This window comes from Dryas octopetala, chromosome 4 (genome assembly GCF_963921425.1).
Source record: "Dryas octopetala chromosome 4, drDryOcto1.1, whole genome shotgun sequence".
Lineage (NCBI taxonomy): Eukaryota > Viridiplantae > Streptophyta > Magnoliopsida > Rosales > Rosaceae > Dryas > Dryas octopetala.
In genome coordinates this window covers 13,219,114-13,242,319 of record NC_141369.1, presented here as the reverse complement: position 1 = coordinate 13,242,319, position 23,206 = coordinate 13,219,114, and the positions used below count along the sequence as shown (strand labels likewise).

Here is a 23,206-nt window from a genome sequence, read left to right as displayed (position 1 = left end):
CTATCATACCTCTTAAACAATCAAAGCTTCTACACCCTAGGCATATTTGCAGCCATTCAAGATACTTCAGACAAAAGGTCATCCAATTACATTTAACAAATTTAACATGCGCTCATGCTCATGTCTAGTGAAAAGCTCAAATACATGCATTGATAAACAAAAGAGTACAAAATTCAATTTTCATTTTTTCAACTTATAAAGTGAAGTGTAAAAGAGGTATATATCAAAAACATCATATTTCCCCTCTGTAACCACCAGATCCAAAATAATCCCTTCTAGAGCTGGCAATCGCCATGCTTTTCTGATGCTCTAGTTTGGGACAATCGCGGATACGATGACCAAGCCCACCACAATAAGCACAACCCTTAACCCCACTTACATCAGTAATTGCATCCACATCTTCCATTGGGTCATTAAGCTCAGCCAACACAGGTGGAATCCTCTGTTTTGCCTCTTGCAAGAGGTGCTTCAAATCAAGAAGTGTTGTCTCACTCTGGTTCTTGTTTATAAATGTTGTTGCTATTCCAGTCTTGCCACACCTTCCTGTTCGTCCAATCCTGTGGACATAGTTTTCAATTTCTGCTGGCATGTCATAATTGATGACATGTTGAATATCAGGAAAATCCAAACCCTTTGAGGCAACATCAGTTGCAACCAAGACATCTTTCTTCCCTGCCTTAAAGGAAGAAATGGCATACTCTCTCTCTTCCTGATCCTTCCCTCCATGAATGGCCACTGCTTCCACTCCTTTTAACAGAAGATATTCGTGAATGTCATCAACATCAGCTTTGTTTTCACAGAATATTAGAACTGGAGGTGGGGTCTTTTGTAGACATTCAAGAAGATAAACAATCTTGGCTTCTTGCTTCACGTATTCAACCTCTTGAATCACATCCAGATTTGCTGCTCCAGCTCTTCCCACATTAACAGTGACAGGCTTTACCAAAGCACTCCTAGCAAAGTTCTGAATTTTTGCAGGCATAGTGGCTGAAAATAAGAGAGTTTGTCGTTGAGCTTTAAAGTGGTCAAAAACTTCTCTTATGTCATCCTCAAAGCCCAAATCTACCAATCTATCAGCCTCATCTAAAGTTAGATATCTGCAGAAGAAAGCAGTGGTGTTTAATATCATAATTATTGTAATTACACATAACATTCAAAAAATTGTACATCGAACATCTTCAAGAAAGGGAGAAAAGAAATGCATCCTATGAAACATGCCCATCAATGGACAGGACATGCGATCTTAACAACAAATACAATAAAAGTAAATAAAAATCACAAATTGGCTACACAAGCACTTCAGACAGGGTGCATAGGTTCACTTGGTAGATTCAAATTTCATAATTTATATCACGGATGAATAAAATGAGTCCAAAGCACAAGGTAACTCATATGATACTAGACTTAGAATGTACATCTAAAAATATGCCAGGATTTTAACAGTTTGAGCCACAAAATGAGAGCCTAAATCTACCAAAAATAATTGAAAAAAAAAAAAAAAAACTCTAAACCTATGGTGTAATCCTCTCCTTTTTCATCCGAATAAAACAAAAATGAGGAAAATAAGAAAAAACGGAAATCAATGAGGAGGAGACAAAACTGATTCCTACTGGCCATAGCAGTTCTACAAGAACTCAAGAAGTTACTTACTACTTGCAGCATCTTTTACTAGGAATGAGTAAAGACTCTTTGACAACCAGTGAAGACAGCCAAAACTGCACAGTCTCCACTACCTTTATTTATTGATTGTCAGGTTTTATCCTAAAGAAGAATTTAAGGTGATTTCCTATGTTGGTGCCAAGAATGTTTAGTATATGGACGTAGGACTATGAACTCTCTGTTGGATGAATCTAACCAGATACAATTTATAAGACAAAGTTATCGGAAGCTGTTTATAAATAATTTTGCAATTTTGAAAATGACAGGCCTTACCTGCAATTATCGAGACTCATTTTTTTCTTTGCCAACATATCCTTCAACCTCCCAGGAGTAGCAACGACTATATGAACACCTTTTTTCACAATCTCCAACTGTGACCGCATATCCACTCCACCAATACAGAGCAAAGGCCTTATCTCTGGATATCCAGCATCTCTCATAGGCTTCAGAAACTCTTCCACCACTTCATAAGTCTGCCTTGCAAGCTCCCTTGAAGGGCAAATAATCAATCCAAAAGGCCCTTCACCTGGAAGAATTGGCATCATAATCTCCTCTTGCAATGCTACCATAATTAAAGGCAACACAAAAACCAATGTCTTTCCTGAACCTGTAAACGCTATACCAATCATATCCCTCCCTGACAAAATCACTGGAAGACCTTGTACCTGAATGGGGGTCGGTTGAACAATTCCCTTGCTTTTCAACATCTTCAAAATTGGGTCAGGAAATCTCATATCCTTGAAATTCTTAATAGGTGGTGGAATATCTTCACCACTAACTATGATGTGCCACTGCTTTCGAATCAAATCGCATTGCTTTCCCGACATCCTTCTTATTTGTAATGGGGGCTTCCAACCTGTTAGTAAAGGGTCTGTATAAGTGATCCCCTTTGCCAATTCACGAACCGACATTAGCGTTTTGCGATCCGATAAGTGGTCAATCATTTCTTTCTCTTGTTGCACCAGCTGCTCGGTTGGACTAATCTCAGGAGCCTCGCGCTTCAACTGTGATGCTTGCACTAGGAGGCTAGGTTTGACTTCAGCAAGCTTTGATTTCTCCAAGTCCTCTTCAAGCCCAGAGGACTTTCCCTTGCGCTGAAGAATTTTCTGAGCTTCCATTGCTCTCCGCTTTGCCACAGGCACATACTCAGCATAATCATCTTCTTCTTCCATAGTTTAAGTTCCTGTGGGAAAACAAAATTCTATAAGAATTACTGAATTTTCAACACTAAGGCATACAAAGCAGTAGAATTAAAGAAAACCCAATTGTCTAATATCAAACTCTTAAAGACATATGTGCATAAACTTACACAAGCGAACCTTGAATAGTATTAAAATTAAACGAAGCAACATTTATCAATTTGGGCAACATTTTATCATAAGATTATCGATTTAAGCTTAATTTTAAAGACAGAAAATCTCCATTTCGCAAACTACTTAAAAAGAATCCCCAAATTTACACGGCAAACCATGTACAAGCAACATCAACTTTATAATAACTAATAGCAAAACAAAAATTACCCATTCACATACAATCGAAAACTTCAAAAAAGAACAATGGTAATGGGAAAAATTAAAACTTTGGGGAAAAATCGACCGACCCACAAAATGTTTCAGAGAGACAGAATCAGAGGGGAACAAAAAAACCCTAATCAATACTAAAAATAGAAGACTATAAATTTGGAGAAAATAGAAGACTATAAATTTGGAGAAAATAGAAGTACCTTGTTGTAGTTGAGCTTCTTTGAGAGGTTGGAAATTAGATTTAGGAAGTAAGGCTTGGAGTAGCAGCAAATTTCAGTTGCAGAAAGTTTTGGTTTCCGAAATTTGATGGGTTTGGGAGACGAGGAGAAGGGTTGGCTGGGCCTCTCCGTACAAGTCCGTTTCCTTCGAAGATATGAGAATTGGTGAGAGGCTTGGGATCACTGTTTATATGGAAGGCAAGTAAAAACTGTAAAACCCAGTATTGCCATGCTTCTTGAGCAAAAGAGATTTGTGTTGAAATTGAGTCGGTCACATTGGACATGTTTGACTGTTTATTTTAAGCCCTCGAGTTAACACGGGAGGATGTTAGAATTAGAAATTTAGAATGGGTTTAGAATTCAATTTTTTTTCATGTAATAAAAAAAAAAAATAGAATTAAATATCAAATATCAATAGTTTTTCAGCAAAACATCACGGTACTAATTTTTTTTAGTTTAGGTACTAACCTAAAGCAAGACATTTTGAATTATGTTATAAATCAGTTTGCTATATAGTTGTGATTATCGAACAATCATAATTGTGACTGTTTGAAATTCAAAAAAATTTAAAGTTTATAAGAGTTTAGTGCTTTTGATTTAGACTTAGGAGATGAAGTCTTATAAGTTATAACCTAGATACTAAACATTAAAGTTTAAGCTTTGCAGACACTGAAAAAAGAACAAATTAATAAAAAGTTGTGACGGTTAAACAATCACAGCTTAGTAAAACTATATTTTTTTAAGTTGATACCTAAACTGAAATTTAGTATCTAAAGTGAAATAACATAAATATTTTAGTAGTTAAAATAAAATAATAATGAAATTTGGTATCTAAAGTCAACGAACCTATAAAAAAATAGTGCCGCTATTTGCACACTATTTTTTTTTTGCACACTTTTATTAAGGGCCAGTTTGGTATTGCTGTGAGAAAAAATAGTTGTGAAGTAAAACAATTGTGAAGTAAAGTCAGCTGTAAAGTAAAACAGTTGAGTGTTTGGTAAACTATGTTTTCAAAAGTGCTGTGAGTGCAAAAAACAGTATCAAAATGTTTGGTAAATGTTAATCTAAAAATACTGTGACTTTGTATAATTATTAAAATGGACATGATGCTGAAAATGCATTTCACTTATTTGTTTGGTAAAAATAAAATGTATTGTTTACTTGTTTTTGAAATTTTTGACTACAAATTTTTATTAGCATTAATTTCTAAGAACAACATTATTAAATAAGTATGCCTATTATTTTTTTAGGTATATTATAATTTTAATCGTATAAATAAAATATCATAATTAATTATCACAATATAAAATATAACTAACAATGGACATATTTTTTAATTTAAAATAGACAAATAAAAATTATAGAAATCAATGAGGGTATTATGGGTAAAATAAAATATTCATTGTTGTTGTGAGTCACTGCAGCTTTCAAAAACACCTAGAAACATGCTTTCTATTTTTGCTGTAGGGAGTTGAGAATTGTGGAGAAAAGTAGTTTTTATTTTTTTACCAAACACCAAAGTTGTTGTAGGTGATTGAGAATTGTCATCCACAACAGCTTTTGGGTCCTCCACCGCAATCTCAAACGGGGCCTAAAAATAAAAAAATAAATCTAAGAAAAAATATCACACAACCCCTTTCTTCTTTCTCTCTCTTTCTCTTTCCCTTTCTTTTTTTTCTCGTTCACACCTCCTCCCCTTTTTTCTTCTTCTTCTTCTTCTTCTTCTTCCCCCTACATGAGCCACCACCTTCTTCATTCTCTCTCTCTCTCTCCCCGCATGCACCACCAAAACAGCCACCACCACCTTCTTCTATCTCTCTCTTTCTCTCTCTCTCTCTCAAGTAGACAATAAAAAAAAAATTGAGCCCAGGTGGTTCGGCAGACCAGTGCCGAACCCGTTGGTTTCATTTGCTGAACACACCAGGTTTGTTCGACGAGTACCTGCCGAACGAAACCGACGGGTCGGCACTGGTCCACTGAACCACTTGAGCCCTTTTTTTTTTTTGATGTCTGCTTGGGCTAGCTTGTGATATGATGATGCTTTGAGCCTGAATTTTACGTTCTGCTTTGATTGTGGAGTTTGTTGTTATGCCTTGAATTTATCTTTTGTTACTAATTCAAATAATGATTATTAACCAATCTAGCTATTTCTAGCATTTTGTTCCTTTTTTTTTTTCTTTATAAAAATTTTCTTTGATTTGCGGTGGGGTAAGGTGGTTGGTTGCTAAATGGGATTTTATGTGGCAGGTGGAACTATGTTTTCTTTTGGCGAGAGGAGAGAGGAAAGGAGAGAGAGAGAGAGAGAGAGAGAGAGAGAGAGAGAGAGAGAGAGAGAGAGAGAGAAGGTGGTGGTGATGGTGGCTGTTTTGGCTCGGGTAGGAGGAAGAAGAAGGTGGTGATGGTGGTGGCTGTTTTAGCTCGGGTAAGGGGAAGAAGGTGGTGGTGGTGGCTGTTTTAGTGGTGCCGTGGTGGTGGTGCATGGAGAGAGAGAAAGAAGGAAGAATGTGGTGGCTCGGGTAAGGGGAAGAAAAAGAAGAAGAAAAAAAAAAAAAACAAAAAGGGGGAAGGGGTGTGTACGGGAGAAAAAAAAGATGGTGGGTGTGTATTGTTTGAATGGATTGAGTGAGGTGTGTAAGAGAAATTTGTTAAGATTAATGAAATGGGGTATTTTGGTAATTGAAAGGGGTGTGTATATATGAGAAATTTCAATAATGGGAAGAATGTGGGGGTGTAAAGTGAGAAAAAGTATGAAAGGGGTGTGCAAAAAAAAAAAAAAGTGTGCAAATAGCAGCAGTCTAGTTTTTTAAGCTCATTTAGAAAAATAAAATAATAGGTTAGAGCATTTAATGAAAATTTATTAAAAAAGAAAAAAGCTTGGCACGAAGCCCAACACATCATTTTTTTTTTTTTTTCTGGTTCCACGTTTAGAGTATTGCTATTATTCAACAATGACATTCATAATAGTGACTACAATCATTGTTGATCCAGTGGCCATATGACCCATACTCGCCATGCAACAAAATTGATAAAAAAGACTCACCAACCTAAAGGTTACAAGGATAAAAAGGTCTACTTTTTAGTTAAAAAATAATTAAAATAATTCCGCATTATAACCGGAAGGCATGTTTTCATAGTGTTGAGCGCTCGGCATGTCATGTATATATATATACATACTTTTTTGCATGCTGGGCAAATTGCTATTGTTCGACAGTGACTATCATTGTTACTATTCAATAGTGACAATTAATAATAGTCATTGTAAAAGCAGTGGATGCGACTTCATAAGCTTAAATTTAGAGTTTTATGTTGATTTTATTAGTTTTTAACATATTTATGTAAGAAAAAAAATATAAGGTAAATGTATAAGTATTATTTTTATGAAGTTTCACTATTGCACAATGGTAATAATAACTACTGTTTGATAGTAGCTATTTTCTAAAACACGCAAAAAAAAAAGTGCTGAGTGGTCGGCATAGACACTAAACACTCGACTCATTAAAGTGGATTGGCTTTTCACCGTTTTTCTTAAAGATGAGTGGCCTATTATACTATTTTGGACTTAAGAAAACCCCCTTCTTTTTAAACCTTTAATTGCTTGTAAACACGCTTAGATTTAGGGGTTTTTTATTTTATATAAAACCAAATCAAAAAATAAAATAATAAATTAAGAGAGTTGCTTAAAAACGTTTCAAGCTGGTTCACCTAAGTTGTTGCGTCAAACATACAAATTGGCAAGTACTCGAATGCTTGATGCAAAAACTTTGAATGTCTGTAAGACTGTAACTATATGCCAGTCACAACGCACAATTATGTAGGAGTGGAATCAGTTCGGTTACCGCATGGGGTCGGATGACATAAAAATGAATCAGCGCCGAATCGATGGTTGTCGGTTACCGAAGTGGGGGGTCGGTCGACAGTATGTCGGTGCAGTTCGGGTTTTTGGTGTTTCGAGGGGGTTGTTTTTAAATCACTTCTGATACTGACCATGGCGGTGCAGTTCGATAGGGCTGCCAAAATTGACATTGCACAATCAACCACCGAGTCGATTTGTCAGCAAATACTACTAGAAAATTGGATATAGGCCACTGTGAACCGTGCCCATTTTATTGGAGTGTCTAGCAAAGGCCATCCAACCTTGGTCCTTGGCAAGGCAGTGTCCAAAGGATATAGGGCACTGTGAACTGTGCTCATTTTAAACATAAGACATTGCAATAGACAGTGGTGTATCATTGATTTTTTACTTTTTTAGTAGTTAAAAAATGCCAGCCCTACAATTATGTCAAAAATATAGGCTTTGGTTTTTGTTTTGTTATGATCCCTTTTTGTATTCTTGTATTGTGAATGTGTTTTAGTCGGAGTCCATTACGCGAGGCTTGTAGATTTTGCGCATGTTGGCCATTTCCATTATAATTTCTGTTTATGAGTTTTTCCTTGGATTGTTTTACTCTCTTTTTTTTTTGGGACAGTGGATTTGAATTTAGAATCTCTTTTAACATTAGCAAGAGAAATACAATAGCTAGTTCATTGTCAGACTTTTTACATTTTCAAGACCAAAAATGAAATTTGTCTTGTATTTCTCATTCCGAAATCCTTCTCTGTTTATGACATTTACCATGTATTATGTCAACTTCAGTTTATTAAATTTATAGAAAAAAAAAAGTTAAACACATAGAATTTTTTTTATAAAAAAATCTCCCTTACGTACTCTTCTCCACCACCATATAGTCCATATCAAATTATCAACGAAGTAGAGTGCAGTGTTCACTCGTTTGGTCTGAGCAAGCAAACAACAATAAACATTCGATCAAATGGAAGTGGAAGTGAAGCTCCGCCTCCCAGACGCCTCTGCACACCAAAAGCTCTCCGACCTCCTCTCCCCCTTTCACGTCCAAACCCAAATCCAAGAGAACGTCTTTTTCGACGGCTCCAACTCCGAGCTCTCCTCCAACTTCGCCGTCCTCCGCCTCCGCTTCTACGACGCCGTATCCCGCAGCTGCGTCCTCTCCCTCAAGGCCAAACCCGTCATCTCCGACGGCGTCAGCCGCGTCCAAGAGCTCGAGGAGCACTTTGACCCCACGCTCGGCCGCGCATGCGTGGCCGAGCCTTGGCGGCTCCTAGCCGCCGCCAACTCCTCCACGCTCCTGAAGCTCGTGGTGGAGGAATACGGGGTTGGGGAGAAAGGGTTTGTGTGCTTGGGTGGGTTTAGGAATGTGAGGGGTGTGTACGAGTGGAAGGGGTTGAAGGTGGAGGTGGACGAGAGCCACTACGATTTCGGCACGTGTTATGAGGTGGAGTGTGAGAGCTCAAACCCTGAGAGGGATAAGAAGGTTCTGGAAAGGTTGTTGGAGGAGAATGAGATAAGGTTTCGGTATTCGGAGGTTTCCAAGTTTGGGGTTTTTCGGTCCGGAAGTTGCCCGAGTGGTGATCAGTCTTTGTAATTTTGATGATGTCAAGTGTATAAATTATGTGAATGTGCATTTTGAGCATGGAATTTGGATTAGACGGCTGTGGAGCTGGGTAATTAAGCTTAAGATGAAGACAATGGAGAAGGCATATTATGCATTGTTCAATGTGAGATTGCATCACTGTAATTATGTGATCAAACACCACCTGCATTTTGTTCTGCATAATCTTCTTATTAATAATGTTCATATGAGATTATGAATCATACAATTAATGGCCAAATGCTATGCACAATTGTTCGCCCACGGCCTACGACGATGGTGTATACAGCCTTTTCTCATATTCAATCTCTTACGTGCGAGAATATCTTACATGTGCTCCTCTCACAATTCTCAATTTTATCTTTGTTCATCAAATTTCCTTTTTGGAAAAAAAGAAAAAAAGAAAAAAAGAAAATTTGAAACTGATAAAGCTCTTTGATATCATATAACATTTTACAGACTTGAGGCTTCAACGATAGGCAAGTCCCTAGCTATTAAGTTGCTGCTATATATGTTTCAATGTCCACCATCCTTCAAGGAAATAGTGGGGGTTTTGATTATTTTCATCTTGTGGCTTGGTTCTGTTTTCTCTTCAGTATGATTCCAAGTTTTAGTTTCCTTGTGGAAGTGGGATGGTAGTCTGGAGGGGAGGCTCAAAAATTCAACTTGTCAACTGCTTAGGAAAGACTATGACAAGAATAGATCAGAAAAGAAAACTGATACCATAGTGATGTCACACTGATGCCGTAGTGGTTCACAGGTTTTACAATCTGACCTGACATCACTGTAGACAAATAGAATTGCCCAATGAAAAATTATCATTCAATTAGCAAAAACAAGGGATTTTCCACCTCTATAAAAGCAATAGGATGCTCTCATATTCCTAACAATTGCTCTCCAGCCTGCCCCAAGTTACCAAAGGAGCAGCCAAGAAAAAAGAGAAGGATAACAGTTAATTTCACTTCTTCCTTTTCGGAGGGAACTGCAATTGTTCTCCTTCCTCATCTTCCTCTTCATCATCCTCATCATCATCATTGTCGTCGTCATCGTCATCCTCATCACTGTCATCGTCATCGTCGTCATCTTCATCATCACTGTCTCCATCGCCATTAGCGTCAGCCTCATCATCAGAATCATCATCATCATCACTCTCATCTTCTGACTCATCACCATCATCATCATCACTGTCTTCATCTTCGTCATCATTATCATCATATGTTTCACCTGCATCGTTGTTTTCAGCATCAGGCTCTTTCACTTTATTAAGTTCGGACATTGGAAACCTGCAATGCAGTCTCACATGCACTGCCCGATTACTTTCCATCCCACACTATGAACAGATAATGAATAATATACAAAAGAAATTGTGAAATACAGATGGGAAAAATGGCTTAAACTTCTTTCCTACCTCTGATCTGTTCTCACTGAATTTGGAAGTACATTATTATCATTAGGTGGAGACCCAACCTGTTGAAGAACAAACATAAAGGCAAGATGAGAAATGTAATAAAACAGTAACGATTCATAGAGAAGCATAAAAAACAGCAAATCAAGCAAGCTGAATGCCCAAAATCATGCAGAGGCCAAAACAGAATTCTCCATTTAAAGGAGAAAAGTTCCTCATCAATAGCAAGGTAAGAGAACTCAAAAGAAAGAAAATGAACAGTTAGGAGATACTAAAAGACAATAGAAGCATACTTGGCAATACTTGGGAATATAGGTCTACATAATCATAGAATGAGATTTCCATACTTGGCAATAGAAACATTGTTCAATGCTAAAAGACAATAGGAAACATAAAGAGATAAAATGAACTGCAGACAGAGAATATTTTTCCTTTCAGGAAGTAGCATCAGAAATACTTGAACGAAAAACAATACATATTTAGGGAGCATGATGGTCTGGCCACTAGTTTTCTTACTACAAACAAGAAAAAGCTAAATCCATCATCAGTAGAGTATGTAAGAAATCACTTCTATAAAAATGAAGACAAACATGCTCATCAAAATTAAGTTGCTTCTGCAGAAAGGGAGCTCATATTATGGGCTTCCAAGAGAAAACTAGTGCTTCAATTATTGAAAAGAAAAAAATTCGATTTGAAAACCTTTAATTTTATCATCCTTTTGGTTGCTGAGAAACTATAAGAAAACAAAAACAAGATAGAATTCCAAAACGAAATGTACTTTGACAGTAGACCCTCTTATCATACATATTCTTAATCTTGATAACTTCTATACTTGATAAATTTTCAAAGAACCAACTTCACTCCAAGACTTATGCTTTGATAAGTCTTATGGTTGATAATTTTCATTTCCACTAAGTATATCAAATTATCAGAGGGCTTACTGTATTTTTTTTTATTGAAATTTGAATATGCTAGCCTCCTAAGCTGTTATAGCAGGATACCCAATAACCAAAAATAGCCAAATTAAACAACTCTACTAATCAACTAAAAGCCCTGGGCTCAAAACCTTCACTCATATCTGAAAATTACTAAGTTATAGCCTACAATGAAACCAAACAGCCATGCATATTCCAAAACCTTAATTCCTCACAAGTCACAACTTTATCAAAACCTAAATGTATAGTCAGAAGCAAGAAAATTCAAAAATACTTGTCTATGGACAGCTACCCAATTAGCAAATATATTCTTCAAATTAAGGTACCCTGTGTGTAGGGAACTACCTAGAACAAGAATCCTCACAATTCAATTCAATTAATGTATGAGCTTCAAGGTACAACTAGCCTACATAGTCAAAATTAGAGAATATCTGTTGAGATTAGTAATGTAGTACCACTAAAAGCAGTGAAAGAAGAGACTTGTGAGCAAGAATAGCAGTCTCCACCACCAAAGCTTCCACAATAGAGCACAGAATGCCCTCAAAATCAGCAGTACTGCAGCAAAAACTCTGCACCTCCATTGCTCCAAAATTGTGCATAAATGTATGAAACATTAAGAGACAGACTAAGAAATACTCAGTTCGAGAGATCTAAGACAGAGAGACTCGGTTTAATACGCCATTTTGGAAGCGTGCTTGGAGTGAAATCAGGGTTATGTTTGGGAAAATGAGAATATGATTTTGACTTTGTTTGGTCTCCTTTTGGACATGGAGTTTGGCTCTCGCCAGGTCTTAAACGCAAGGAAAGAGCAGAGATATTTTATACTTTATCTTTATCTTTTATCTTTTATCTTTTATCTTTTTTTTTTTAAAAGAAAGAAAACAGTTGCTAGTTTGCTACACAGCCTACACCCTCAGTTTTTTTTTTTTTTTCACTAATGCTTTATACCCAAAAGAAAAAAAAAAAAGAAGTCGTTCACTAATGTGAATTGAACAAATAGGTAAGGATGACATCGAATCGGTTACCGAACCGACGGGGTTCAACCGACATCTGATCCGACATGCATCGAAATATCATTTTGGATGCCGACACCGATCCAATGAGCGGCGGTTAACTGACAGTCGGTGGCACCGACGTTTTGGTCGAAATCAAAATTAAATGGGCTTTCTAACTGTAGCTAAAATGGGCCAATTTGGGCCCAAAGTTGAAGTTTTTTTAAGGGCTTAGGCCCAAAATGACAATTTTTTTTAAAGAAAACCAAGACTCATTTGAGTCATTTTTCCTTACCAAATGGTCCAAACTAACAATTTAAAAAAGAAAGCACAATTTATCATGAAAATTCACATACTTATTTGTGAAGATGACATACAATCTGAATTGTATCACAAGTCACAAGACTCACAATAATGTTCCATTTCATTTCTCTTTGAAAAACCAGAATTGAGGATTCACATAACCATTTCATTTCACAAAGTAAAATCAAATAATCAATGATTCAATGAATCATTAACCATTGGTCCATTTCACAAACTAAAATGAATCATAAGTTCATAACCATTTGGTCCATTTTACAAACCACAAACTTCACCATTTCACAACCTAAAATCATAATAAAAAATCCAGCACCAAATCACTTTCACACTACCTTATATTACATAACCAAATCACAAAACCAAAACCTTAAAGGCTTAAACAATTCAACAGTTAAACACTTAAACAACCTTAATTAAAGGCTTAAAGGCTTAAACAGTTAACAATTACATAACCGTGATACTAATTAAGTAATTACTAATTATTACATAACCCAAATAACAAACCATAAACTAATTAAGTAATTACTAATTATTAGTTATATAACCAAATAAAAGCAATATAAATCCAGAATTCAGAAACCAAGGAAAACATAAGTTCATGAATTTGATACCAACAATCCAACACACTTCACTGACAGAGGCATTGGTAGCTTGGCAGATTCATTGGCAATCTGGCAGTGGCACTCTCAACTTCTTGAACCTTGACTTAATGTTGAACCTACATAGAAAGATGGCACAAAAAAACAAAAAAACAAAAAAACAAAATACATAAGAACAACTTCCAAACAAATAGAAACACAGAATTAAACATAAACACATAATTACATGCTTCCATTCTTTAAGTTCCTTGTAGAATTAAAGGTCTTCATCAGTTGGTTCCTTGTAGAAGTCAAACTCCTCTGCCTGCCCTAAGCCAATCACTAGTACACACAAGTGTCTCTACCATTTCAAGAGTCAATGAAGCCCTAAAAGGATCCACAACCCTCTTGCCTAGGCTAAATTCATTATCACTAGCAACTGTTGAACTTGGATTGCAAAGATATCCTTGGCAATTTTTGAGATGATTGGATATTTGGATATCTTTGGTGCAATGGGGACTCAAAAGGATCGGATAGGTATTTATCCACTTCATTGGATATCTCCATAAGTACGTTGCTCATTCTTCCTTTCTTGCATAAGCTCCCTTACCAACAAAGCATTAACATCATCACAATCAGTCTCATCGTCAACACCTTCTTGGACATCATATATACAAACTGTGAGTCTCAACACTAGTACCACTAACAGCCCCCCTATACTTCCTATACAATGTATGCAAGCATTTTTTTATCAATCCACAAATCTCCTCTATTTCACTAGGAGCTGATCCTAGATTTTTAAAACTTATTTTCCCCATTTGGAACTTATATCTAGGGTCTAGTACATTGGCAACAAAAACCAGCGGGTTCACTTTCTCAAAGCTTCTCCAATACTTGTCAAATTTCAACAGCATAGAAGCTGCCATACCTTGCAAACAAGATCTCTATCATCTTTTTTCTTCTTCTCAATTTCAACCTGAATTCCAACTATTTGATTGAAAAGTACATCGAATGTACTTGTTTTGGTTGCACTCAATTTCAAGGTTGTATTATAATACTTCTTAAGAAAATGCACAAAGGATTGTGTCTTTTCCCAATCAGCATCTGTAGGAGGCCCCACTCTCTTCATAAACTTCTCGTCCCCCCAAACTCTCTTGTCATTCCTCACCTTCTCCTTCTCTTGAAAATAGGCAACAAAAGGTGTAGACTCCTCACCCATCTTATACCTTATTGCACTTTCAAGCATCTTATAAGTGGAATTCCACCTTGTTGCTACATCTAAGGGCACTGTTGCCATCTTATCCTTTTTTAATAAGATGACATGCAAAGTCCCTAAACTTGTCCAATCTAGCAGGGGATGAGTGAATTAAGGTACTTCACACGGTTCCTAATCCCCTCAATTGATCCCCCAAGCTCCTTCAATCCATCCTTCGAATGGCATTGGAGTTGTGAAGCTGATGAGTTTCTACTTAATTTCTATGCTGGTAAGCTAAATTTTTCTTTATCATAATTACTTTCTTGGTTTGTGGCATGGATGGAAGGTTAACAGTAAGTTTATTGCAAGAGATTGATATCGTATTAAATTTTATGTAACCTTGATGTCATGTTTTCTCTCTTCATTAGATCACATCTTAAAGATTTTTATATTAACCCTTTATGAAGCATATAATTATTGGAGGGAAACTCAGATTTTACAAAAAGACGGATCTTGGATCCAGCAATATGATGAAACCCAGGATGCCATTTAGTTGTGGCCATCCCAGCAGTGTTCCATGAGAAGGGCCCTCTGCAAATTTCATCCACCTCTTCTGGTAAGCTTTTATTTATGTATTTAATGATTTCTCATATATTTTTTGGAATGGGAAACTACTTTACTTTCACATTTTAGTTCATTACCATCATCGAAATATTTCTGTATATGGTTTTCTTTTTGGAACATTTTATAATCAGTATGCATGATTTTCTTAACGAAGCAATGTCAATTGGTGACTCTCTAGGAGCTGATCGATGACTATATCCGTTGTTTCTAATCAATGTCTAGGGGCTGCATCCAATCCTCTGTAATCTTCCATCACCACATAATCTTATTTGGTATGGTTACTTTTTCTTCTATATTTCCTGCTCAAAGTTACTTCACTTGGATATGAATCATGAATCATAATCACTATATGCAGAAAATGATAACTTATGGTCTTAAAAATTGCAGAAAAGATGGCAAGGTTGCAGTGGCAGGACTCTCCAAGACTATTAATCTTCAGGTAGTGTGGAATTGATTGTCGTCTTTTAACTCTGGTTATAAACAAGTCCTCTAATCATATATCTGTTGTGGACGAAAATCATGCCAAGATACATGTGCAGACCACGTACTGTTAAGAATATGGAATTTATAATGGCATTAGAGTTGTCAAGCCGATGAGGTATTATGTTGCTAAGCTAGATACCTCTATATCAGAACTAGAAGTTTTGGGTTATATGTGTTTGTGGCATGGATGGAAGGCTAATGCTTAGCTTGCAAGGGCTTGCTATGATGTTAGCTGTTATGTATCCCTGATGTCCCTCTTCTCTCTCCCTTCATGGAGGAACTGCATAGGTTTTGACTGTAAGCAGCTGTATTCTCTAAAGAAAGTAATATCCATGCCTATTTCCTATTATCATTATCTTCTCTACTCAAGACAAAGATATCTTCAGATTCAGGTATTCATATTGTTCATTTTCAAATACTTTGTGCATTGTCAGACCCACAAAATTAAATTTCAAGATTCCAAATTCTTTGTGATAATGATATGAATCTTAAACTGACTTTTCTATATCAATCTATGTTTTTTTTTTTATATGTAAATCCGTGTCGAAGTGGCAGCAGATAACTGGACCATCACATTCCACACTCATCAAGTGCAGTGAGAACACTAATGATTACAGGTACGTGTTGGTTGCTAATCTTCTGAACTGTGCAAAAGATGACTTAAGTACTCCAGCTGGAGATATGAATTTCATCTTGATAATTAAACTCTGTGCAGGAGGTGGATTGTCAAGCGGTGGTACACCATCAAGGAAACTTGTCTTGCACACCGGCACCTATTTTACTGATAAATAAGGCTTTCACCTAAACTGGGTAATTTGTTGTCAGTATCTTAAGTAATCCTATGTAATAATTTAAAGGCTTGAACTTACACTAACTAGTTGTCAAATTCTAATGTTACCAGTTTGATATCTAATTTCCATGATGGGAATATCTTAGTGGTTCAAGCTTATCTGGAAGACTCTTCAGACTGGCATTGGAAGTTTATCTGGAGGCTCCATCTTCCATCTAAGCTTAAAACCTTCTGCTGGCTCATTTGTTTGGAAAGACTGTTGTGGTGACATGAAGATCGAGCACTGTTCTTGCAGGCCAGGCCCCAAGGTCTACACCAGTGACGGTTCAAGCATCAAGAGGCTTGTGCAAGAGCTGACTGGCAATGGAAGCTCACTTCCTCACACCTCAGGAACGCAAACCGGTTGAGGACGTCCCAGTTGCAGATATTGAGGCTCGTGGAGATTAATTAGAGACCTCTGCAGGTTGGATGTGTCCATTGATGCATCCGTTGATTCTTCGGAATTATATGCAACCAAGTGTTTACGAATCCAGCATTCAACGAATTATGTTACCAGATATATTCAGATGATACAACTTTAGAAGGTCCAGCAGAACACCAATTATGTTATCATATGTATTGTTTGTGGGTAAACCCATACCGATCCAACAGCCAATCATGGCTGGACACGTGGCCGGTCAGATCCGACTTCAGAGTTTGACATTTCAACGGTCAAAATTAGACCTCCACATCATCATGCAGCTTGGCACTTTCTCTGCCAGCTCAGATCGGATCATCGTGACGGATCCTTCGCATCCAGTCCGACCCGAACTGAGGACCATCCAAAGGATTGAGTGTTCATCTTTCCTTGGTCGTCCCGGTTCGGCTCGGCTCGGCGCTGGGGGAACATCTTTTCAGACTCTAGTCACAGCCAGCTACGACTCGGGGGGATCACTACCTACTGGATCGGCTCGGTTCGAAAGTCCATGTTCGATCCGATCACACATGGACTTCATGTGTGGGCATGAGGACATGTGTTCGGGTCGGCTCGGCTTCCCGTCGCCATTCCAATGAAGATCACGTTGGGACGAACCGCCATACTCAAGTGCACCTAACAGGATCCTCTGACAAATGAGACTTCCCAACTCACATTCATGACTATTGAGGCAGTTCACCTGAACCTTCCATATTTGCATTCAATGCAGCATTGAATGCAAAGGAGGTGGGTAGCTGTGCATGCCACTGTTCACGACCGAACGCGTGGATCTTTCCCAACAGTCAACCACATGCAGGTAACTTACTCCTCATAATTTTCTTTGCCTATATAAACCAACTCTTGTGCATAAATCCAGGGATCTATCAATCACTCAGGCAAACACTTACACCAATTTTCACTCACAAAAGCTTACCAAAAGCATACCCAACTTGTTGAGAATAAACCCAGAATATTTACCTTGTACTTCCCATTTCTCCCAAGTTCATCATCTGTTCTTCCCCATTTTCATGCAAACACCACCAAATACACATCACTGACTTCATCATCGGAGCGTGTTTGGCTGGTACCACACCGGTCCATCTCCTCTAATCTTGTTTTTCATACAGGAAGATCTCGCGTCATCATCCAACAAGGCTTCTGATCAGCCAGATCACCATTTCTAAGTTGTTGCATCTATCTTACGAAAATTTGCATCAACATGTATGATGTATCCCTTCAACAATGGTTGTTCTCAAATTGAGCAAGAGATCAGTGTATATGACTATGTGCTGTCGGGGTTACTACAAAATTGTTTGTTCCATGGCTATTCATATAGAGAGCTGCTATTTGCACACCCTTTTTATACTTTTTCTCATTTCACACTCTCACACTCCTCTCACAATTAAATTTTCTCAAATACACACCCCTCCCAATTACCATAATACCCCTATTTTATAAATTTCACAAAATTTCTCACCACAACACACCTCTTCACCCACCACACCTCATCAACTCATACAAAAAAAAAAAAAAACACCCCTTCACCAACCCACCCAGCCCTCCCCTTCCCTCTCCGACCAACCTCTGACCAAAAAATTAAAAACACCCAATCCCCCCTCACCGGACCATCGGACCACCTCACCTCCCTCCCTCTCTCTCTCTCTCTCTCCTCCCCGCATGTAGCACCACCCTCATCCTTCTTTCTCCTCCCCGCATGCAGCACCGGCCACCCAGCCCATCTCCCCCTCACCCGACCACCACCTTCCCTCCCGCACCCTCCCTGCACCACCTTCCTCCCTCTCTCTTTCTCTCTCTTCCTCGGCAGCACCACCTCCCCGTCACAGCCATTCGGAACTGGTCCGCCGAAACGGTTAGCTTCGTTCGGCAGACAGCCACCGAACAACTAGGAAACGTTCGGCGGATGATTACCGAACGTTTCCTGGTTGTTCGGTGGCTGTCTGCCGAACGAAGTTAACCGTTTCGACGGACCAGTTTCGAATGGCTGTGACGGGGAGGTGGTGCTGCCGAGGAAGAAAGAGAAAGAGAGAGGGAGGAAGGTGGTGCAGGGAGGGTGCGGGAGGGAAGGTGGTGGTTGGGTGAGGGGGAGATGGGCTGGGTGGGTCGGGTGAAACGGGGGGAGAGAGTGAGGTGGTGCTGCTGCATGCGGAGGGAGATGGGTTGGGTGGCCGGTGCTGCATGCGGGGAGGAGAGAGAGGGAGGGAAGTGATCCGGTGAGGGGGGAGGGGCTGGGTGGGTCCGGTGAAACGGGGGGAGAGAGGGAGGTGGTCCGGTGAGGGAGGGGGAGGGAGGAAGGTGTGGGTCGGGTAGAGGTGGTGTGGTGTGTGTGTGTGTGTTTTTTTTTTTTTTTTTTGTCATAGTTTGATAGGTATGTAAAGGTTGTCCTTTAATGTCTTTTCCTTTTGTGTTAATTAGGTAATTTCACAAATTAAATTATAGGAGTGTGCAAAAAGAAAAAAAAAAAGTGTGTAAATAACAGCTCTCTTCATATATTGGCAGCAATAGATGTATTTATTCAATGTGTATTCATTCGGATTTACTACGAAATTGTTGGTTCCATGACTATCCTCAAGTACATATATTCACAGCAACAGATGTATTTATTCAATGCATATTCTTTCTAACCAAAAGTGCAATTTGGCCTCACAATTAATGTGTGTAATTTGTTCAATTTATACTTTCTTTCCATTAATGTATATATAATATGAATCTACGCACAATCTTAATGGTGCATGCATGCAAAACGACAAAGAATCCGTCCACAAAAGTTTGCAAGGAATCCTTCTCACTTTTAGATATGAAGGCAATTATTAAATATTGTAAGCTTATAGGACCCCTCTTGATTTTTAAAACAGTGAAGCACCATCTGCACAATCCTGAACTTATAAAGTGATTGGACCAAGAGATGCGGTGTGAGATTGCGGATAATTTTGTGGGCCTTATAAGTTCAAGAAGAAAAAATATAGAATTTAGCTGGAAACAAAATTTTTTTTTTTTTTTTTCAAGTATTAAAGTCGATTTCGTAGTCACTAGCTTGGAGCACAAGACTTGAAACGACATAAGGATTGAAAGCAAGAAATGTGACAGGAAAAGAAATATTTATATGGGAGCCTGAGGCAGGCAGATTATTCGTTACCAGACATGATATATTGCTAAACTTTGCATTGACCTAAATATTTGATATTTCTTACTCCCTGGCACTTGAGAATGAACCAGCTTTGTCTGTTCGATCATCTCTGTTTGTCACGAAAAAAGAATCATGTTGATGCTGGTGAAAACTTAATGTCTAAAGCTTCTTATAGGGAAATCGAGTCTCTGTTCATTACGGCCATCTACATCAATCTCTAGGGTACATGAATGACAGAACATGGTGCCATGTGAACAAATAGACATTACTTTGTTGAACATCAAACAACATGCCAAAATATACATTATTATACGTCCAGAAAATAAAGTAGTAGTACAGACAGTATTGCAACATTCAACTATTCAAGAGATGGAGAAATAGATTTGACTAGCTACATCGTAGCATTGGTTTATTTACCAAACAATGTTTTCATCATATCTGTCCTTTTCAATCTCATGACAGTTGATTTTCTCCAAGTGCTGCAGAAGAGGAAAAATTTCCTTCAACTTTGGCTCTCCTATATCCAATTTCCTCAAGTACTTGAGACGCAAGAATTCGACACCCCACCTGTCAGCTGTCTCCTTATGATCCCAGCTAGCAAGTTCTCCACCCCTTATATAGAGCTTCTTCAAACTTTTTAGTTGGCTCGGGTTCAGCCACTTTGGTACATCTGGTAGAGGGATGCCTTCAAGATCTAATTTTTCCAAATGCGGTGGAAACAAGAATTCCGAGGACTCCTTGATAATTTTTTCTTTTAATGTTGGAGAAACCACTCCCCATGATATTTTAAGGTGGCGAAGAGATGAAATTTGCTTCAACTTTTTGAATTCCCCTTCTTGAACTACAGCCTCATTCCCCATGTGTATACTGAGCCGCTTGAGATTCTTCAACTTGGCAAGCTCACCAAGTTTGCAGGGAGTATTTTTCGAAGATCCGATGAGAAAACCTTTCAGTACTTGGAGAGAAGAGAGCTTCTCAAGTCCTTTTGGCATGCCTTCTAGCAAGTAACACTCCGATACATCCAAATGCGTGAGCTTCCTCAATGATGAGATATCTGAAGGCAACATCTCTAAGTTGTGGCATGCTCTCAGATCAAGAATTTCAAGGCTGACAAGATTAAGGATAGAAGAAGGGATTTGGGTAATTCTTGATATTCCTCTGAGGCTCAGATACTTCAAGTGCTTATTCTGAGCCCCCAAACCCTTCAGAAATCCTTCATCTTCCACTTCAATGTGATACGAACCTGAGTTCTGCCACCGTCCTAGCTGAAGAACTGCAACCTTCTTCAACTTACTAAGCCATTCACGTTTCAAACTAAGATATTGATCGGTTACATTGAACACTGTCAATAGACCATCCACTTCATCACCCTGAGGGATTGGGTTATCTAAAATTAAGCATGCACGCCTACAAGTTGACATATAATAAGATGGCATCCGTGGCCATCTTGAATCAAAGTGGAAGAGCCTAGCCTCGTTGGCCAAGGCAATCAACATACGACGAATCCAAGGGTGCATTTTACAATCATTCATAACTGCACTGGATGATGCATCTGAATGTGGTTGATAAATCAAGCCCTTTCTCATAAGTTTTTCAAAGATTACTTCCCCTACCTCTTCGGCCGTGTTAGCTTGGGTGCTTTTGATGAAGCCCTCACCAATCCACCAGTAAATCAGAGGCCTCTTCTTTATCACAGAATCTTCAGGGAAGACTGAGAAAGAGAGGAGGCACAGCTTCAATTCCATGCTCTCAAGATCTTCATAACTCCTCCTTATATTAGCCATGGCACGACCTTCATGAATCCTATCCTCCAGGCCCAGTTGTGACCACTCTTTTGACATTTTCTTAACTAAACCAAACTGATCAGGATTAACCCAACGCACCTGCGACTGTGGGCTGTGTTCAAGACATGGCATTGGCTTCACTAGAGGGACTGAGTCTTGTAGTATTTGTTGGACATCTATATCCATGAGATCTAGTGCATCCTTGATTTCCTTGGCATTGCTGTAAGTGCTGTCAGCTCCCAAGATAATCTTGCCAAGGCGGCGTTCCAAGGCAGTAAATTGCTTCAACAGATTTTGATTGAAGAGCTTCACTCTGGGTAGCAAATCCATGTCTTTCATGACCTGGAGCTGTTTTTCAATATTTTCAAAACGTGGAACCACTTCACCATCTGTGTTGGCGGCGACGGCCTTGGCTTTTCTCAGAAGATCCAGCAACTTGGGCATGAATTTCTCTGGATTTATTGAGGTTGACATTGCAGCTTCAGATTGAGCTGTGGAACTCAAGAGATTGAAAACAATGCAATTGCTTTTCCTCTAGAATCTAGATGATCATCACTCTTCTGCCAATAAACCAAAACCATAATCACCCCCCTTTCTTCTAATTGCAAAACTAATTAAGTTATTTTGTTCAATTATTTGACCAAGAAAACAAAATAACTTAATTAAACGACTAAATGATAATTAAGCATCAAGAACAAGAAACTGGATGGGATACTCCAATCCAATCCATGTAAACACAGCAAGTGGTGGCTTTATTGCTACATTTTTCTTTTTTATCAAGTCAACCAAATTCTACAAACTTAGTTGGCTCAGTTGAATTAATTGTTCATCATTTTCCAGTACAGACAAGATAAATTAAAGCAAACAGGAAGTATACTAAGATCAAACCTCCACTTCAAGTTCATCTTCTCCTGCTTTCCTGTTCGATCCTTGAACTTAATTGCAATCTTCCAAATCCACCATGGCCGACCACACTTGACTTGCTGATAACACCAGAAGGGAATGTAGTTGCTTGATGGAGAAAGTCTGCTGTTTTGAGTCAATAATTCTTTGTTTGAAGAAATGATGGTTGGATGTTGCTCTAATTAACTCGGGTGGTTGGGATTTTAGGAAGAGATAGGAAGGAAGGAAAAGCAAAAGCAGAGAATCCAGATATAGCTTGTCTCGTTTTCTTTCATCATCCTTTTCAAGCTTGTTCATAAAAAAAAAAAAAAAAAAAACAAAAACAAAAAACAAAAAAATAATAATAATAATAAGAGAGCGTGTTTAGAAAAAAAAAAAAAAAAAACTTTTAAAATATTGTGTTAATATATCGGTAAATTTTAGCATAAGGACTCTAAATATACTCATATTTTCAGTTGAGAATTTCGTTTTCACTTTACTTCAACTAATGACTATATATTATTAACGATTTACTTCAATCAAGGGCATTACGTCAAGTACCTGTCAAAATTTTCGTCAAAAATTGGTCACATGACCAAATTTCAGGGACAAAATTGTATTGCCATTTAAAAAATGATTATAAAACTAAAAATAATTAAATAATATAAAAAAATTGGAAGGAAGGATTTGAACCCTCCCCACCACTGACCCTCACCCCCAAGTTTCTCTTTCCCTTGTCTAGCCACCATTGGCGACTCCCGGCCCCCTTCACTG

The 23,206-nt window shown here is 38.2% G+C and overlaps 3 protein-coding genes and 1 pseudogene across 3 annotated transcripts; 1 reads left to right on the top strand and 3 right to left on the bottom strand.

Annotated features, from left to right (window-relative positions):
• Positions 1–31: 31 nt before the first annotated feature.
• On the bottom strand, positions 32–3,676 carry LOC147286994 (DEAD-box protein abstrakt). The gene is made up of 3 exons (XM_086240433.1): positions 3,383–3,676; positions 1,933–2,842; positions 32–1,097 (listed from the first exon to the last, which is right to left on the bottom strand). Exons 2-3 carry the CDS (start codon positions 2,829–2,831, stop codon positions 233–235), a joined length of 1,764 nt encoding a protein of 587 aa, XP_086096559.1. The 5' UTR covers positions 2,832–2,842; positions 3,383–3,676; the 3' UTR covers positions 32–232.
• A 4,434-nt stretch (positions 3,677–8,110) lies between these two features.
• Positions 8,111–9,141, top strand: LOC147286993 (triphosphate tunnel metalloenzyme 3 pseudogene; annotated as a pseudogene).
• A 406-nt stretch (positions 9,142–9,547) lies between these two features.
• On the bottom strand, positions 9,548–11,963 carry LOC147286992 (uncharacterized). The gene is made up of 3 exons (XM_086242031.1): positions 11,640–11,963; positions 10,253–10,311; positions 9,548–10,127 (listed from the first exon to the last, which is right to left on the bottom strand). Exons 1-3 carry the CDS (start codon positions 11,796–11,798, stop codon positions 9,803–9,805), a joined length of 543 nt encoding a protein of 180 aa, XP_086098157.1. The 5' UTR covers positions 11,799–11,963; the 3' UTR covers positions 9,548–9,802.
• Positions 11,964–20,025: 8,062 nt separating this feature from the next.
• Positions 20,026–22,661, bottom strand: LOC147286991 (uncharacterized). Its single transcript, XM_086241834.1, has 2 exons — positions 22,439–22,661; positions 20,026–22,110 (listed from the first exon to the last, which is right to left on the bottom strand). Exon 2 carries the CDS (start codon positions 22,022–22,024, stop codon positions 20,180–20,182), a length of 1,845 nt encoding a protein of 614 aa, XP_086097960.1. The 5' UTR covers positions 22,025–22,110; positions 22,439–22,661; the 3' UTR covers positions 20,026–20,179.
• Positions 22,662–23,206: the final 545 nt, after the last annotated feature.

Excerpts from the sequence above, each read along its gene's own strand:
- LOC147286991 (XM_086241834.1), bottom strand. The coding sequence starts at position 22,024 with ATGTCAACCTCAATAAATCCAGAGAAATTCATGCCCAAGTTGCTGGAT.
- LOC147286992 (XM_086242031.1), bottom strand. The coding sequence starts at position 11,798 with ATGTTTCATACATTTATGCACAATTTTGGAGCAATGGAGGTGCAGAGT. Across the intron at positions 10,312-11,639 it reads TTCTTTCACTGCTTTTAGTG|GTTGGGTCTCCACCTAATGA; the intron begins GTACTACATTAC and ends GTTCTTCAACAG. Across the intron at positions 10,128-10,252 it reads TCAGTGAGAACAGATCAGAG|GTTTCCAATGTCCGAACTTA; the intron begins GTAGGAAAGAAG and ends ACTGCATTGCAG.
- LOC147286994 (XM_086240433.1), bottom strand. The coding sequence starts at position 2,831 with ATGGAAGAAGAAGATGATTATGCTGAGTATGTGCCTGTGGCAAAGCGG. Across the intron at positions 1,098-1,932 it reads ATGAGTCTCGATAATTGCAG|ATATCTAACTTTAGATGAGG; the intron begins GTAAGGCCTGTC and ends TTTCTTCTGCAG.